Source organism: Melozone crissalis, unplaced genomic scaffold, assembly GCF_028551555.1.
Source record: "Melozone crissalis strain CALT ecotype California unplaced genomic scaffold, PUWL_Pcris_2 ptg000042l_1, whole genome shotgun sequence".
NCBI lineage: Eukaryota > Metazoa > Chordata > Aves > Passeriformes > Passerellidae > Melozone > Melozone crissalis.
Window position 1 is genome coordinate 54,818,961 of NW_026535820.1, and position 15,732 is coordinate 54,834,692.

The following is a 15,732-nucleotide window of genomic DNA, read 5'->3' on the forward strand; positions in this document are numbered from 1 at the left end:
CCTGCCCTCTGCTAAGCTCACTGCAGGCCAGCAGAAATCGGAGCTGATTCTCCTCCACATGGGCAGACTCCTGACAGACCAGGCAGCCCTGACCTTCCCAAAACACCTCCCTCTGCAAAACCCTCCCAGTTTGTAAATACACAAATAGGGAAACATATCAATTGCTTTAATACACAATTCTGGAGAACCTGCCATGACCCCAAATTACTTGCTCAGTACTAAGAGATGAATGATATCCTGGTTTCTCCTCTGGCAGCTGTCACAAACCAGAGAGAGGTCACCATGAAGCAGTTACCCAAAATAAATTTGGCAGGACAGTTGTAGGTGCCACCAGGGCATTCAGCTTGCAAAGGGAGATGAGAATAAGGAGAAAGAAGAAAAATGGATGCTGGAGTCAAGAGCAGCCTCAGGTAAAGATGACATTAATAGGACAAAACACATATTTAATGGCAAGCATACCCTCTCCACATATCTTAACACAGCAGCAGAGGAAACCAGCAAAGCTTTGTCATGCTGAAAGCACAGAGATTTTGCCAGAGACCTGTGTTCCCCCTTTCATTCCCCATGGAAAAGCCTTATCTTTGAAGAGCTAGAAATAAAGCAGGAACCTTTATACAACATCAGTGCTGCCCCTGCCCTTACATACACCTGGGCTCAGCAGAGCAGAACAGAGCTGACATGTGCCCACATGGCACAGCTGTGCCCAGAGCCATGGCAGGTCCTGCTCCCAGCACCAGTAGTTTCATCCTGCAAAGATGACACTCAGATTTGCTCCAAGGAGAAAGGAGTGACAAGTTCCCATGCAGAACAAAACACTGGGATGGGCAGAGCTGATGACAGTTCAAGTGGCACTCCAAGTAAATCTGCACTGGGAGATTGTTTTGGCAGGAGACTGGACAGTAATCCTCTACCACCACTTGTAAAGGGTAGATTAATCTGTTACAAGCAGGGAAACCATTAAATCCTATAACTGCTCTGGCTGAATCCCCTGGTATCCCACTTGGGAGCTGACAGTGTCAAACCTGAAGAAAGAATGCTTCTAACCTTTCCCTGGGATTTCTCTGTGCCCCTGGGTTTTCTAAGTCTTTCTGTCCTCCATTCGTCCTCCCAATACAAGAAAGAGATCAGATAAAGTGACTTGATACAAAAAAAGAACTGCATTGTTATGCCAAAACAAAAATAACTATATGTCAAATATGTTGGTGGAAAAGGAACATTAAAGAGCAAAAGCTTCCTTTTCATAACAGTACAGCAACATAGAGAATTTGCCACTTATGCAGATGTGCAATGTATTGCAAGTGATTTTTTCATGTTGTGGCAGGGTATTTTGGTCAAAGCTGAAGGAGTCACACCTTCAGGAGCCTAATGTTCAACTGGTATCAGTGAGTCACCACCCATGCTCTGACTCACTATAATTCATGGCAAGATGGACGACTATTTAAAACATGGGATGCTTGGGAAGACACCTGGCAAAAGGTAACACACCCAAATAGGAACCATCTTGTAACTTCTTTACAAAGGGTGAAAATCTGGACAAAGCTCCCGAGGTGCATCACTATTTGCACTGCTATAAGTTATAAAAGTGAAGTCTGCTGCACATTTGTAGCTACAAACACAAGCTGTGTGAATTAAGCACTCTTGTCTCAAAAGCCCTTGCACTCCAGTGACCATTATGCTGTCTGTAGTACCCAAGCACACTGAATACCCCCTGCTAACAGGTAATGCCTGTTGAGGATTTGGCTGGTTCTACCTTCATGAGATATGATAAGGTGGTGAAGGTAGAACCAGCCAAAGGCAGACCCTTCTGTCCTAAAAGGAGCAATGAGAAAGCAGGAGAGATTCTCTGGTACAACACTAACCCAGAGTGTGGCACAAAAATCCCATGAGAGGGGCACTGGACACACATCCCCACTTCCCACTCTGTGGTTTCAGAGTTTACTTCCACTGCTCAATGCCCAGGTTGCTGCTGAAAGAAAGCACCCCCTTTCCCAAACAGGTGGATGGCAGCTCTGCTGTGACTGCTCTCTGCAGTGGTTTCAGCAAGAAGACACCAGAGCATCAGCAGAGCTGCTGCCTTGGAAGGCCCTAAGCCTGTCAGCAGGAATGAAGCTGCAGCCCTGGTCCTTCCCCAGGCAGGCAGCACCTGGCTGCTGTGCCAGCCTTCACACTCCCATCTTGATGCCTCACACGCCACTTGTGACCTCTCAATCCCTTGAGCAAAGGTCCCACTTGGGGAGCCCTGTCCTCTATATACCATGTATGTCACAGCAGCATCAAACCCTGCCTGGGGAAAAGCCACCAGCTTGCCTGCTCATCCGCCAAAGATTTTAGGACCAACAAACGAAAATAAGAATCAATTCTTCACCAATGAGGTATGCTGGGTCTCACCTTCCTTTGCTCCTCTCCTTCCTGTTCCATCTTTTATAATCAAATCCTGTCAATTTACCCTGCACTATAACTAGAATCCATCTTGTATGCAAACACCTTACCCAGTGAGACTTTAAATTTGTGATGCCTTCATATTATCTTACAGTGCTTTTTTCCTCAACAATCTGAACAAAAGTTAGTTAAAAATAATAAAAAATAAAAAAATACAGTTCTATTTCTCATACAGTTTACATTAAAAAAGGCAGAACAGTCTCCAAGTACTTATTCCTGGAGGAAAAGCTCCAAGTCAGCAGACAAAGCGCTATTACAAAAAACCCCAAAACAAATAGGAAAGCAAAGCAGTCAGTAGTTCTACTACAATATACCTACCAGTAATTCCTTTCCACAGAACTGAATAATCTGAGTAGTACTCATAATTACAGCCACAGGACAGCACTGTACCAAGATTTCCCTCTAGACTGCTAAAGGACATAATATCCCTCCTCCCTTTCTCAGCCCCCTGCAAAAATGACACTGTCAGCATTTAATCCTAAAGAAAGTGCATGAGACCCAGAAAGTGGTGTGATGCTCAACCCTACAGGAAATAAGTGTGCAGTAAAAACACGCAAGGGAGGCTGAGAAGAAGCCTCCCAGAGGGATGCTCCAACTGCAACACCAAAAGCTGGGGGGCATTTTAGTGCCACAGGCATCTCTGTGTCTCCTTCTCAGCCATGGCAACATGAGAGCATTTAAACTATTTAACCTTCAGGGTTCAGAGTATGGGTGCCTCTCCTTTGAGTTCACAGCTAGGAAAAGTACTCCTGATCTGTATTATAAGTGTCAATAAAGTTTTCTTGAGAATACATGGCATTTTTGTGACCATCAGTACAATCAGCTGACTGGAAATATCAAGATCACATTTGAAAATAAGAAAATTAGGTAGAGTAAAAAACTAATAGAATTAATCCTGGAAGACTTGAGAAGAAGGTATAAAAATTAATAATTTTATCTTTCTGTTAAATTTTTTTTTTGCCAGCCACATTCAGAACCAAACCTCTCCAAACAACAACTTTCCTTATGTTTTTCATCAGACACAAATGGACTGGAAACCAGAAGAGTCATTAAAAAAACAACACACAAGAAAAACAACAAACCAGTTATTGAGATGTTTTGTTGTTTGTTTTCTTGGAACAGCCACTCATATAAGCCCACATCACACCTACGCTGGAATGCCTCAACCCAAGACACAGTCAACACCTGACTCTCAAGCTACTTCCTCTCTCTATGATGCTAGACCTCTAAAAGCCAAGTACATCTAACATTGCTCAGCTTTATCATAAGTGGATGTTTTTGCTGAGATCTTTGAACAGTGCCTAAGCTCTCAGAACCTCAATACTTCAAAACAACATTTTTACCGAGCAAGTACTCACTGGTATTTTGAGAAGTTCATAATCATCCAGGTTTGCAAGAACTTTTACTCAGGTGGCAAGAGGAATATTGCTGGTACCACAGTATGAGTTTTAGCCCAACATCTGCCTTCTTCCAACTCCTAACAAACCTGGGCTCCCTATCCCCATACACTGGAGCTTGCTAACTCAACAGATGGAAGGGCTTGTTTCCTTCAGCTTCTTTCCCAATTTGTTTTTCTTTACAGTGGAAAATGTTTTCTGTACTTTTCACTCTCAGAAACCAGTAAACCATTTTTCACCACAGCAGACACCTGGCAAGGAAAACTGCAGCCCAGAAAAATGACTTGTGAACAGTGCACGCAAGGTCATGTACACAGAAATTGTCAGATTGTTTTAACTACGGACATGGCTGACCACCTGGGCAATGCACCATTTGAAAAGTAAAGCAAAGAAACAACTTTTGATACTACCACAGGGACAAAGGTTTTGAGGATATGGGGAGGGAAAGGAGTGGGGGAGAAAAAGAGGGGGTGGCACATGAGCCAGGGGACATGCGCTTAGCTGTCTTCCAAGAAAGATATAATTAGATTGTGCAGCATAATATGAACCATGAAAACAGCTTCTATCCCTACAAAATAGCACAGGACTGCATAGCCATGGACTTCACAAGTTTCCTGAATGGTTTCTGAAGTTTATCATAGTTTAAGTTGCTGAAATACATCTCCTTCAAAACCACAATTTTCTGATATGCATGTCTTAGCTCTGTAATTTCTGCAATAATTTTTTAAGTGCATATTTTTTTAGTCAGGTACTTCAGCCTTAAAAATAAAGCACAAAGGCTCGGTGCCACACATTAGTGTGTGAGCACTGATACAGAGCACAGCAGCACTTCCTCCTGGTATGAAAACTGACTCTGTCATCATAATGGGAAACCTAAGGCACAGGTTTCCTCAAGCCGCTTGAAAGTGGAGAGGCAGAGACACAGTGCCTCTTATATGAATTACCTCGGTGTAAGCAGGCTGTGCCCACTGTGCCCCACAGGGAGATGCTGTCCTGCTCACAAGCAGCATGTGTGGGGCTCCATTACCCCCCAGGCAGCTGAAAGGCCTTGCTAAAGCCTTTCAGTCATGGCTCACCTTTAAGGGACATATCCCCAGCTTGAAGAGAAGGCTCAAGCAACATTGCAGTCACAAAACAAGCCTGGAATTTCAAATATGCAAAAGGACACATATTGACTCCATTTCAATGCCAGTAAACTAACTCGGAAAAGATTTTAGTGTTCTGCACTACATTGTTCCTTAGTCTATGCCATAAGCAAAAAAGACCTTCCAAGCTGTCCACTGGGCACATCAAGAGACTCCTAAGATAATGCCCCCTGAGACAATGCAGAGCTGAAAAATTTCATCTACCCTTCAACTTCACACTTTAGTCAGGAACAATTAGCTCTTTTATTCCCAAACTTGCTTTCATGACAGATTTGTTTTTTTCCCCATTAGGAGAGGGAAGAAGGAAGTTTGCTAAGTAAATAATAATTGCTAATATGCTAACAATTAAAATATGATTTGTTAATCATATGACAATCTTCTGAATACTCGACATGATTAAATCAACTTTTGTAGCATCCATGTACCACCCACTTCTCCATCACTACTACTTTTATTTTCAGTAGGAGTTCCCTTTATTCTGAGACATTTAGATCTTTTCCAGCCTTTGCCATCCACAGATTAGTCAACTAACTTGTTTCTCAGCTGATGAGATCTACCTAATTTTTCCCAACTCCATAATGTCATCTAACATCAAAGAGTTGGGAGATACAAAATCTTGCTTGCAGCCTTCCTGCACAGTATTCATAACACTATATTAATAATTTTCCTCAGAGCAGCATCAGGATGTTTCAACATCTCTTTTACATCTCTGTGCTGCAACTAAGTAACTTTTCTATATGTATTCTGACACGATTAGATTTCACCACAAAAGTGACTTTAATTTTCAGTCTAGCAACCACACCCATCCCTAGGACTGAGACACACACACACTGAAAAGTGGCATTTGAGTACCATTCCTCAGTTTCCAGCCAACAACCACGTGTATTCTGGACAAGGTGTGCACTGCTGGGACTGACTTTGCAACCAAACTAAAAAAGACAAACTAGCTATCAAATTTGTATTTAGAACTGGTCTAAGCACTGAAAATAGAAGCCACACGTAAGAAAACCCTGCAACATTGTGGTTAAATATTAACTTTCACTATCATCTCATTATCAAAAATAAGTTCATGCTTTGTGGACTTGTATTTTTCAGATTGCCAAAACATGCATGCTCGAAATATGTTGCAGACTTGACAAGGCTGACACAGCAAAATCTAGTTTACTATCTTGTTGGGCTTTTTTAAATCCAGGGGGGAAAAAACCCCACAAACTCAAGCATGGCATAAAACTCTGAAATGGAAAAGGGTGAAGTGGTAGACAAGAGGAGAAAGACATTCCTCATGACAAAAACTTGCCACCTTAGATAAAAAGATCAGACACCTTAACTCTGACATGCAATTATTGCTGCCATGACCTTGCCCTCTCATCATTTGCAAACTATGGCTATTGCAACTCAGGGAAGAATAAAAGGAGAGAGGAAAAAACCCTCAGGGTCTGGTATGAATTCAGACCTAAATAAATATTAAGGGTAGGGAAGAAGGGAGAAAAATATTCCACTTGGTTTACAAATCAGAAGGTGAAACTGGTCTGTCAAGCTTGTATTGTTAAAGCAGACAACATTTTATACAGCCATGGAATACACAGTAGGGAAAAGGTCTTACAGTTTAATTTACAGTCCCTATCCTTTAATCCAAATAATATTTGTAGGGTGGACACTGCAACACTGTCTGCATGACCATGGACTTTGGCCTGAAGGCCAGGAGGAAAGCAGGCAGATCCAGAGTGCTGCAGAGGAGCAGGGAGACAGTACTTGGGCTAAAATGAATTCCTTCACCACTGTCTGGAAGCAAAGAACCTTTTTTAGGGAACCAGACCACCCTGCTCTGAAAACAAAGCACAAGGGTAACTATAAATCACTGGAGAAGGCCAACATACCACTTCATGCATCTCACAGGCAGCATTCCTGTGATTCTCACAGCTTTGCTCCTGGGGAATCCAGATAGGCATCCCAGAAATGAGGATCAGGATACGTCCACTTACCTAATCTTTTGTTCTTGTTGTTCAGTGTTAGCAACCGGCAATTGGGCCTCTCCCAGATTATAAGAAAAATAAAAAATGCTAACAAAGTCTTGTACTACCCACTGAAATTTCCTACCCAGCCCATCATGGCCAGAGCATATTTAGCCTCTCCTCATCAGCGCACAGGACAGGCAGGAGGTTCCACCCCAAGCATGCCAGTCACAGCGAGCACAGCACTGATCCTTCTTTGTGGGAATAGCTACAAACCTCTTGCATGTTCCCAGCAGGTATGACACGGCATGGATCAGCAGGAATAACTCAACCCACGCAATAATCCCTATGGCCTGCCAGTTTTTACAGGCTGGTGTGGGGGTAGGCTTCCCAGCACCAACACTGGGTGTGGACCAGAGCAACTCCAGTAGTGCTGAGCAGTTATCAAACACTGAAATGGGGTTTGCCTGGAAACCTCTGCAACACACCCCAGATGACATGGATTGAAAGGGTGTTGAAACTCCTTTTTTCCTCCTTCAAGTTCCTTCTTTTCCCTTTGACTTTAAAAGGGAATTCAGAACGCACACAAAGTCATCTGCTGTCAAAATCAGCTGGTAAAATACATGAAAAATAAATTACATTACAACAACTAAGTACACGTTTAAGTTGAGGTGACCAAAATCTGAAAAAGGCTGTTTTGATGGAATTCCGTGCAAGAACTGAACACTCAGCACTGCTGCAAAGCTGCAGCATATTCCTACAACAGGCTACTCTGATCTTCTACCCATTGTCTGCAGCAAGCCCCAGTCCTTTGTTCTGTAGCAAGATCTCAGCCTAATTAATTCCACAGCCACTTGCGGGTAAGCCAGCGCCAGCCTGGCTGCGCTGCAGAAGAGCGGGAAGAGGAAGGAATATGAAAGGGAGGGAGCGAGAGTAGCTGTCCTGAGCAGGGATGACGGGTAGGCAGGAACAAATAGACTGGCAGAAAAAACAAAATGTACACAAAGAGATATAAAAAAAGGCACTATATCTCTTTTAGCATTTTCTAAATCTAGCAGCTTTCTAGAACTGATTTATTAAGGTTTAATTAAAGACTTTTCACCATTAGTATGCCGGAAGTCTTGAAGCTCAAGAAAATCATAAATCTTGTGGTATTCCAGATGTTGTTTCATTAAGAAATGAGCCCCTGAAGTTTGGCTGTCCTGTAAGCCTCATCTCAACATTATCATCAGAACTGGCTCCAAATTGCATGCCCTCCTGAGTGCCAGTTCCTTTCTTTGACAAATGCTTTAAAAAAACACGAGGTGACCTTTTAGTACTGCAGTCTTGTAGCCAGGGTAAGAAGAGCTAAAACTGTTAGTGCACTTCAGAAATTTGGGGTTAGACTGCCTGCACAGCTGGTAAACATTCACCACAGCCAGCAATTTCTGTCACAACATGGGCAGGGTCGGTATATTTAAATTACATGACAGAGATACAGGATGTGTTAGGGAGTGGAAACAAAAACAAACAGAACCCCAAGCATTTCAAACATCACGTCCATCCAGGAGGTTAAAAAAAAAAAAAAAAGGCAGTTGTTTGACATATACGCAAAAAATTACTGATATGAAAAGCTCAATAACAAGCCTTGGAAAGCTAAGGATGTCTTAAAGAGATTTCAATACGGAATTACCTTCCTGAAGGATCATTGTTAGTTCTAGCAACGCTACAAACTATTTATGGTAAGCTGAAATCAGATTCCAGTAACTGAGACGCTTTATCTTAAGGGTGATAATAAACATGAACTGCATGTACATTTCCTGTAGTGAAAAAGAATCCATGCCAGACAAAAACTCAAAACTACCTGAGTTCCCATGTCAATATCGGTCTTAATCCAGTCTCTGTTTTCTAAACCAACTGCTTTAAAAGGCTTTGGCCAGTACATAACACCCCCGAATCAGCAAAACCAGTATCTAGGCTCACTAAACAAGAAGCCTTGTGACATCACACTTGATTATTTCAAACATCAGATTATTTACTGTTTCCAGGCAGAGGACAGTTCTTCACATGGGAAGTTGCAGGTGCTGTTCCCAAAAGACCCATCCCCTTCCTTGATGCCACTGACCCAGAAACTTGCCCTGTTCTTTCGGGGTGTTGCTCACTTGTGTCTGATAATCAGGAGACTCCATCACCACACTCAGTGTGTGTGCAAGCAGGACAAGCCAACAGCTCCCCTTTGCCTCCTCCTTAACAGAAAGATTTTTCAAGTCTGTGAAGGCTCAGAGCAGTAACCACTGACTCTTTATCAGCTGACTTGCAGGGGGAAGAAAGGGAAAAAATTAGTTTGGGATCTCTCACATAGCTGAGGAAGCCATGAAATAAAATAGTCGAAGATGTTTGCTCTGGTCTGGCAGTATTTCTGGATACCTCTCACCACAGGGACTTGTTGAGACCTTCAGTACCCATTAGAAGCTGAGAGTCATTCCAAAGCCTAGGCTGAAAGAAATTTAGAACAGACTTTCTGCCGTCTGCAAGTTAGGCCTTGCAGGTCCCTACACCCCCTTCAATCTGTTCAGTGGAAGCAAAATGATGCAGTAGCTTCAATATTGCCACTTTTGACCCAACTACCGCAGTGGATACAATAACTCAAGGTTTTCATTGATTTGGGACTAGGTAGAAGCCAGTCAGCCAGAAACTAACATTGACAAGAGAAATCCTGTCAGTTGCAGAGAAAAAAAAAAGAAGCATCAGCATTTCTAAAGTCTCTCTGCAGAGGCCAGCCAACTAGAGAATATGCAGAAACAAATGAGACTACAGGCACAAATGGGAGTAGATAAGGGTGGCATAGTTCTTATTTTGGGAAAGACCTTGTCAGAGGGATCCCTTCAAAGTAATTAATAACTGTATTCTGAAAGTCCATTTAAAATGTACACCTATCCTCTACCCCAAGAAATATTATTCTGCAAAATGTGCCAAATTCATCATCACTATTATCACGAAGAAATTTATTTGTTTTATCATTTCTGGCTACTTGCAGATACCAGCAATAATCCCACGAGGCAATACCAGAGAGTAAAGCACACGTTACTGCACAGAACAATTTAGTTTTGATTAACCCAGTAGAACACCCAGGAAAAGAAGAAAAAGTTTCTTTTAAGAGGAAGTTTTCTACCAGGCTAACAAGCTGAATCATATGAAGGTGTGCCCAGAAAAGTGCCAGAACTGCAATAAGAGCAAGGAGAAGGAAGACCAGTTAAGCACAGACATCTCCCCTTGCAGGAGCAAAGAGCACCAATCATAGACCAAACCAATCCAAGTTCAGACATCCTTGCCCCTGGACCATTTGGCTCTTCTGACTTCAGCTCCACTTTTTTTTGGCAGGGACAATTTGCTAGAGGCTTAGCCAAATTGGCATGAGAATGTTTGAACCAGTGGCAAATAGGTAAAACCATTGCCATATCACTTTGGAAAGAAGAATGACAACCCAAATCAAGTGGGAAGTTGAGAGCCAAGTGAACAGCATTGCAGGAAAACAAGGCATCTGGAGCATAAAAGCAGTCACAACAGGAATTCCCTTGTGACTAGACATGAAATGTTATTACATAATTGCTCCAAGTGATTAAAATGCAGCCACTAAACTAACCACTTCCCTCTTACGCCAACCCCAAGAGGTGGAATGATCTGGAACATTGCAAGCGCACACAGAGGGATGCTGTGCCATCAACCTCTGCAATTTAATCAAGCCCAGTCCCTGTCCATCACCAGCTTTTGGTCTCCATTATACAAATCAGCATGCAGAACAGCAAACAAACCCACCACTTAATGCAATCAAACACAGAGGATGGGTCATGCTAGTAACAGAGAGAAAAAACCAGCAACCATCAATCCTGTAATGAAGAGCTTCCATGAAAACATCGTCCCAAGATAACAACTGGCTTTGCAGATGGTCAGAAGATGCAGGCACTAAGGAAGCTAGTGAGAGAGTTAGAAAAGTCCCTGCTGAACACACACTCCAGCTTCCCTGCTAAGCTTCATGACTACATACATTTAGTTATCACAATGTTGCTCACTGTTAATGCTAATAATTTACTTGAAGCACCACTTTGCAAATGCCTAAAAGGTGATCTCAGGCTTCCCCACAAAAAAAAAAAAATATAGAGAGTGTTTCTCAGCATCCTTCCTTTGGACACAGGTGAGATGATACATGGACCATTAAAAAGGCTTTTTTCTAGCCTTTTGACTAAGGGCTGGTTTAGGGTGTACCTCTCAAGAAATACATGCGTACACTGTTTATAACAATATGGTGATGTTGATGTTGTGATAAGGAAGAGATGAAAATCTTCAAGGAATCATTTAGCAGTGAAAAAGCCTTGCAAGTGAATTGTGCTAAGGGAAGATATTTATGTACAATCCAAGTTAAAGACCAAGATTTATGTGCCAAGTCAGGACATTAGCTCAGAAGGGTGATTTAACATGGCCACTGGAATCCCTGTGGTTAAATTATGCATCTGACCTCTTCACTACATGTATCTCAGCAGTGTTAAATAATAAGCACTATGTCCTTTATTACCATTTCCAGTTCTAATGACTGGCAGCACTATAAAAAGCACCGCTCTCAGTGACTCAGTCAAGCAGGTCAGGATAATGACAGTGTCTGACACAGCAATGCCAGTCTTCAAGAAAGGTGCAAGGCCACTGCTGGCTCCAGCAAACACTCAGAGAAGTGGGGCTAAACAAAGCACCAAGCAGGGCTGGAAATAGCAAGACCTCCACTCCATCAATCCCAAGCATGACATAGTCTGGGGGAAAATAGGCATCAGGGAAGGGAGAGCTGAGAAAGCCTGGACAGAGATACAGCCTCCAATGAAGGGTGTACCATTAGAAGAGAGGCTGTGGAGACAGTGGAACTTAACAGTTTAAGGACAGCTATCCAACCCCTGAGGAATGGGGGGAGCAGTGATGTCTCATATGTATGTACATCAAATGTGCTTTGTGCTAAAGAACCAGAATTGTTTCATTGTTTCTGAATACAAGGCAATGATGGGGCATCCAGCAGCTGTTAGCTCAGACCACTGAAGGTAAGTACAAGAGGATTTACTTGCCAAACAAAAGCACATTTTTTATTAATATACTTTTGGCTCTCTTTATGATATTTCAATATAACCCCTGGCTACTACACAGATGAGCATATATTAGACTAAGATTTAATAAAACTCCATTTTGAAAGATGAGAACATTGCATAATACATTACAGAAATAAATGTATTTTTGAGGAGAGTTAAGGGTGATCTGAACATCCAGTCTCTTGAATTGATCCAGAGCAGCTCTTTCTCACAAAGGACAGTGAGATGCATGTAAGAGGAGTCAGCAGTTACAAGAATTGCTCCCACAATATCAGAGCTCCTGGGGATTGATAAGAAATGAAGTCCAAATCAAGCTGTGATGATGTTCTGTCTGGGTTTTTCCTTTCTTTCTCCAATAGAATAAAAACAGGCAGCACCCCCACCCAGAAAACCCCCAAAACAAAAACAAAGCGCAAACTAAAGAGGAATCCTGACCTCAAGAAAACAATCTAATTATAATTACATGGGATTACAAATCAAAGCAAAAAAGCTGCCAGGCTTTTGGAAGTGAGCATACAAAAAAAAATAAAAACTCCACACTGGAAAAACCCATAGTCTCAAAAGATGATTATTATTCTTTCTAATACAAAACAAGACAGCAGGGGCCACAGATGTCTGTTTATCCCTTAAAATTGATCTGCCCTTTACAGCAAGTTCTTCCAAAGAACACTTTTTTTATTATCTCTAAAGAAGCATGCAAGACAGCAAACTAACTCTCCCTTGACCTTTTGTGGCCAACTTGACGATGACCTTCAAAAGACTCAAACATTTCCAAAAATTTTTTTTTAAGTTTAGACTAAAAAAAATATTTCAAGATAATTTTTTCATGCGAAAACTTTAGTGTTAAACCCCCAAATATATGAATAGCTCAGTCTCTGTATATAAACAGAAGAAAATCTGACCTTCTTAAATGTCTAATTTTCTTACACATTTCTGTATCACAACCCAATCAGATCCAACACATGCCTATGTTTCTCTCATGAAAGGAATGTAGCTGGGCTACCTTTCTTTTTAATTCTGGGTTCAAGGTATTGAGGGATTTGCTTTTCCCCTGTTGCACACTCTTTCAAGGGACACAAAGAGAAACTGAAATGATTTTCAATGATTCAATATAAGTGCATGCTGGCTGACAAAAGCACAATTATGTTGCTCATCTGACTGTTGCCTCGTTTCTTTATCCCAACTAGATAAACACATTTAAGCTAAAACACTACTCCCAGGCAGGAAGTAATTTTTGCTGATCTTAGGAGGGGGGTCTTGAGATTAAGGGAACTTCTTTCCCGGTGTATCCATTTCATTTTACATTTCCAGGAGCTCCAGCTGCCTGTTAGTATCAATAAGGCCCATCTGCAGCCAGCGGGGCTTTTGCAGGGCTGATACTATAAACAAGCAAAAGCTTTGAGGTGAAAAGGGAAGGTGATTTTTTGATATGCATTACTCAGCAAATACAAAGCGAGAGCAGAAAGCGGCACAGTCTCTTCACTAGAAATTTTCCACTTTAGTCATTACATGGGGAAACACAAAACACAGCAGCATGCACTTTCTGCTTCTGGAGTAAAACAACTCGTGTGAAACATTTCTTCAATTCCTCTGCCAAGACAGTTTTCGAGAGAATAAGTACATAACCAGAAGAATTCAAGAGAACTTTTGACTTATTTTAAACACAACAGTCACCATTTCTTCAGTTCCCCCAAAAAATCAACCTGGTTTTTGGCGTGTACAGCTGCTTCAGTATACTTGCGCAAAGATCAACCGGAGCCCTCTCCACAACCCTTTCCCCTTATCAGCTGGGGCACATGCCTCCAGCATCTTTCCCACAGACACCGAGAGACAGCAGGACACTACCAGGAGCTCAAAGAGACACACAGGATCCCGTTTCAGGACATAACTTTGCAGCTTAGCGCTGCAACCAGTGTGCGGGTACAAATCCACAGGCTGGACACCTGGTGCGACACCCCGGCAGGGAAAGGGCTGCGCGGCTGTGGGACTGGCTTTCCCCGGGTGGGAGGCTCACCCACGAGGATTTGACTGACCCAACTACAGCATGCAAGGACAGATCCGCATCGTGCCCAGCTGCTCCCCTTGCCTTGGAAAGAGCGTGAGCCGACAGGGTCAGCGAGGGCTGGACAGGGAGGGGAACCGAGGGAAGTCGCCTTTCTCACCTTGCTCACGACGTTTTGGACGAGGCCGGCTCGGATGCGGTAGTGCCACTCGCGGCAGCCGCACTCGCTGGCGTTGCCCCCCGCGGGGGTGGGCAGCCCGGGCGGGGGGAAGATGCTCCCGTTGCCGCTGTGGTTGGCGTGGATGGGCGCCAGGGTCCCGCTCCAGTTGCCTTGCCCGTCCGCCTCCCGGCACCAGAAGTCGGGCTGGTCCAGGAGGAAGGAGTCCGAGAACTTGCTGAAGCCGATGACGAGCGCCGGGACCCAGGTGAGCAGCACCAGGGTCCGCTGGTAGCGGCCGCCCAGCCCCCCGAGGAAGGGTAGCACCGAGCCGTCGTAGTCGAGGAGCAGCGGGCTGCAGGCGGCGGCGGGCGGCGGCACCGGCAGCGCCTGGATCTCGGCCCCGGCGGCGTTGGCGGGGGGAGGCCCCGGGGGGGCGGCGGCGCCCCCCCCCACGGCCCCCGGCACGGAGCCGTTCTCCTCGGGCAGCGGCCGGCCCCCGCCGCCCGCCTCACGGCGCCGCTCTATCGCCATGCAGCCGCCCGGGGAGGCTCACATAGGGGGGGCCGGGGCAGCCCCGGCTCCCTCGCGAGTCCTTCCCTCCCTCCGCTCCGCGCACACACTCGCGCACCTTGCAGCGTAAAGTATTGCACACACGCTCCCAGCCGGACCGGCAGGAGACGGATGGGGGAGGGAGAGAGGGAGGAGGGGAGGAAGGACAGGGGCGAAGAAAGGGGAGGCACCGAGGGAGCCCCTCGCTCTCTCCGTTCCTCACCCGCAGCCTGCGGCCACGAACCGCTGCAGCTGCCGGCGGTGCCCCCCCGCTCCTCGCCTGTGCGTCAAGCTGCACTCATCCCAGCTCTCCCTTCCCCCTTCCGAGAGGCACCGCCGAAAAGCGAAGGAAGGATCCAGCCGGATCCGAGCATGCGATGGGCCAAAGGAGAGGAAGGGAGAAGGCGGGGAGGTTGGAAGAGAAAAGAGAAAAAAAGAAAAAACCCAGCCGCCCTGAGAACCAAGCCCTGCAACAACAAACCAAGCAAAACCGGTGCAGCAAGGCACCGAACACGCCTCCTCTCCCGGTTTTGGTGAGGAGGGGGAGGAGGGACAAGAGGGAAGGCAAAGGAAGGAGGGGAAAATAACAGCTCCCGACGCGGCTTCCCCGCTTCCCGCACAGCTAAGGGCTCCCCCTCGGCCGCGGCAGCAGCGGCGGCGGCAGCCCCCAGCACCTCCCCGCCGAGCCTTGGCAGCCCCGCGTCCCGTACATCTGGCTCTGCAGCAAGGGGCCCCGCCGGCCCCTCCGCGGCCCGGGCTGCGGACGCGGTCACCGCCACCGCCGTGCGCCTCCCGCGGCAGCCCGCTCGCCGCGCCGTGCCGCCGGCCGCGCCTCCGGAGGCGGGCGGACAAACCCTGCCGGCTGCTGGCCCTCCGCCCCCCGGCAGCCCCCACCTGCCGGGCCCGCTCCGCCCCGCCGTGCCGGGCGGCCGCACCTGCTCCCGCCGCGCCGCCGGCCCGGCCCGGCCCCCGCCAGGGACCCGCCG

At 45.4% G+C, this 15,732-nt stretch overlaps 1 protein-coding gene across 2 annotated transcripts in view; it reads right to left on the reverse strand.

Moving 5' to 3' along the window:
* Positions 1–15,517, reverse strand: part of SLC22A23 (solute carrier family 22 member 23) — a 105,670-nt gene extending 90,153 nt beyond the window's left edge. For both annotated transcript variants that reach the window (XM_054284731.1, XM_054284730.1), the window contains exon 1: positions 14,198–15,517. In XM_054284731.1, coding sequence (XP_054140706.1) covers positions 14,198–14,728 — 531 coding nt within the window. In that variant the 5' untranslated portion in view covers positions 14,729–15,517. The remainder of the gene's footprint in view (positions 1–14,197) is intronic.
* Positions 15,518–15,732: the final 215 nt, after the last annotated feature.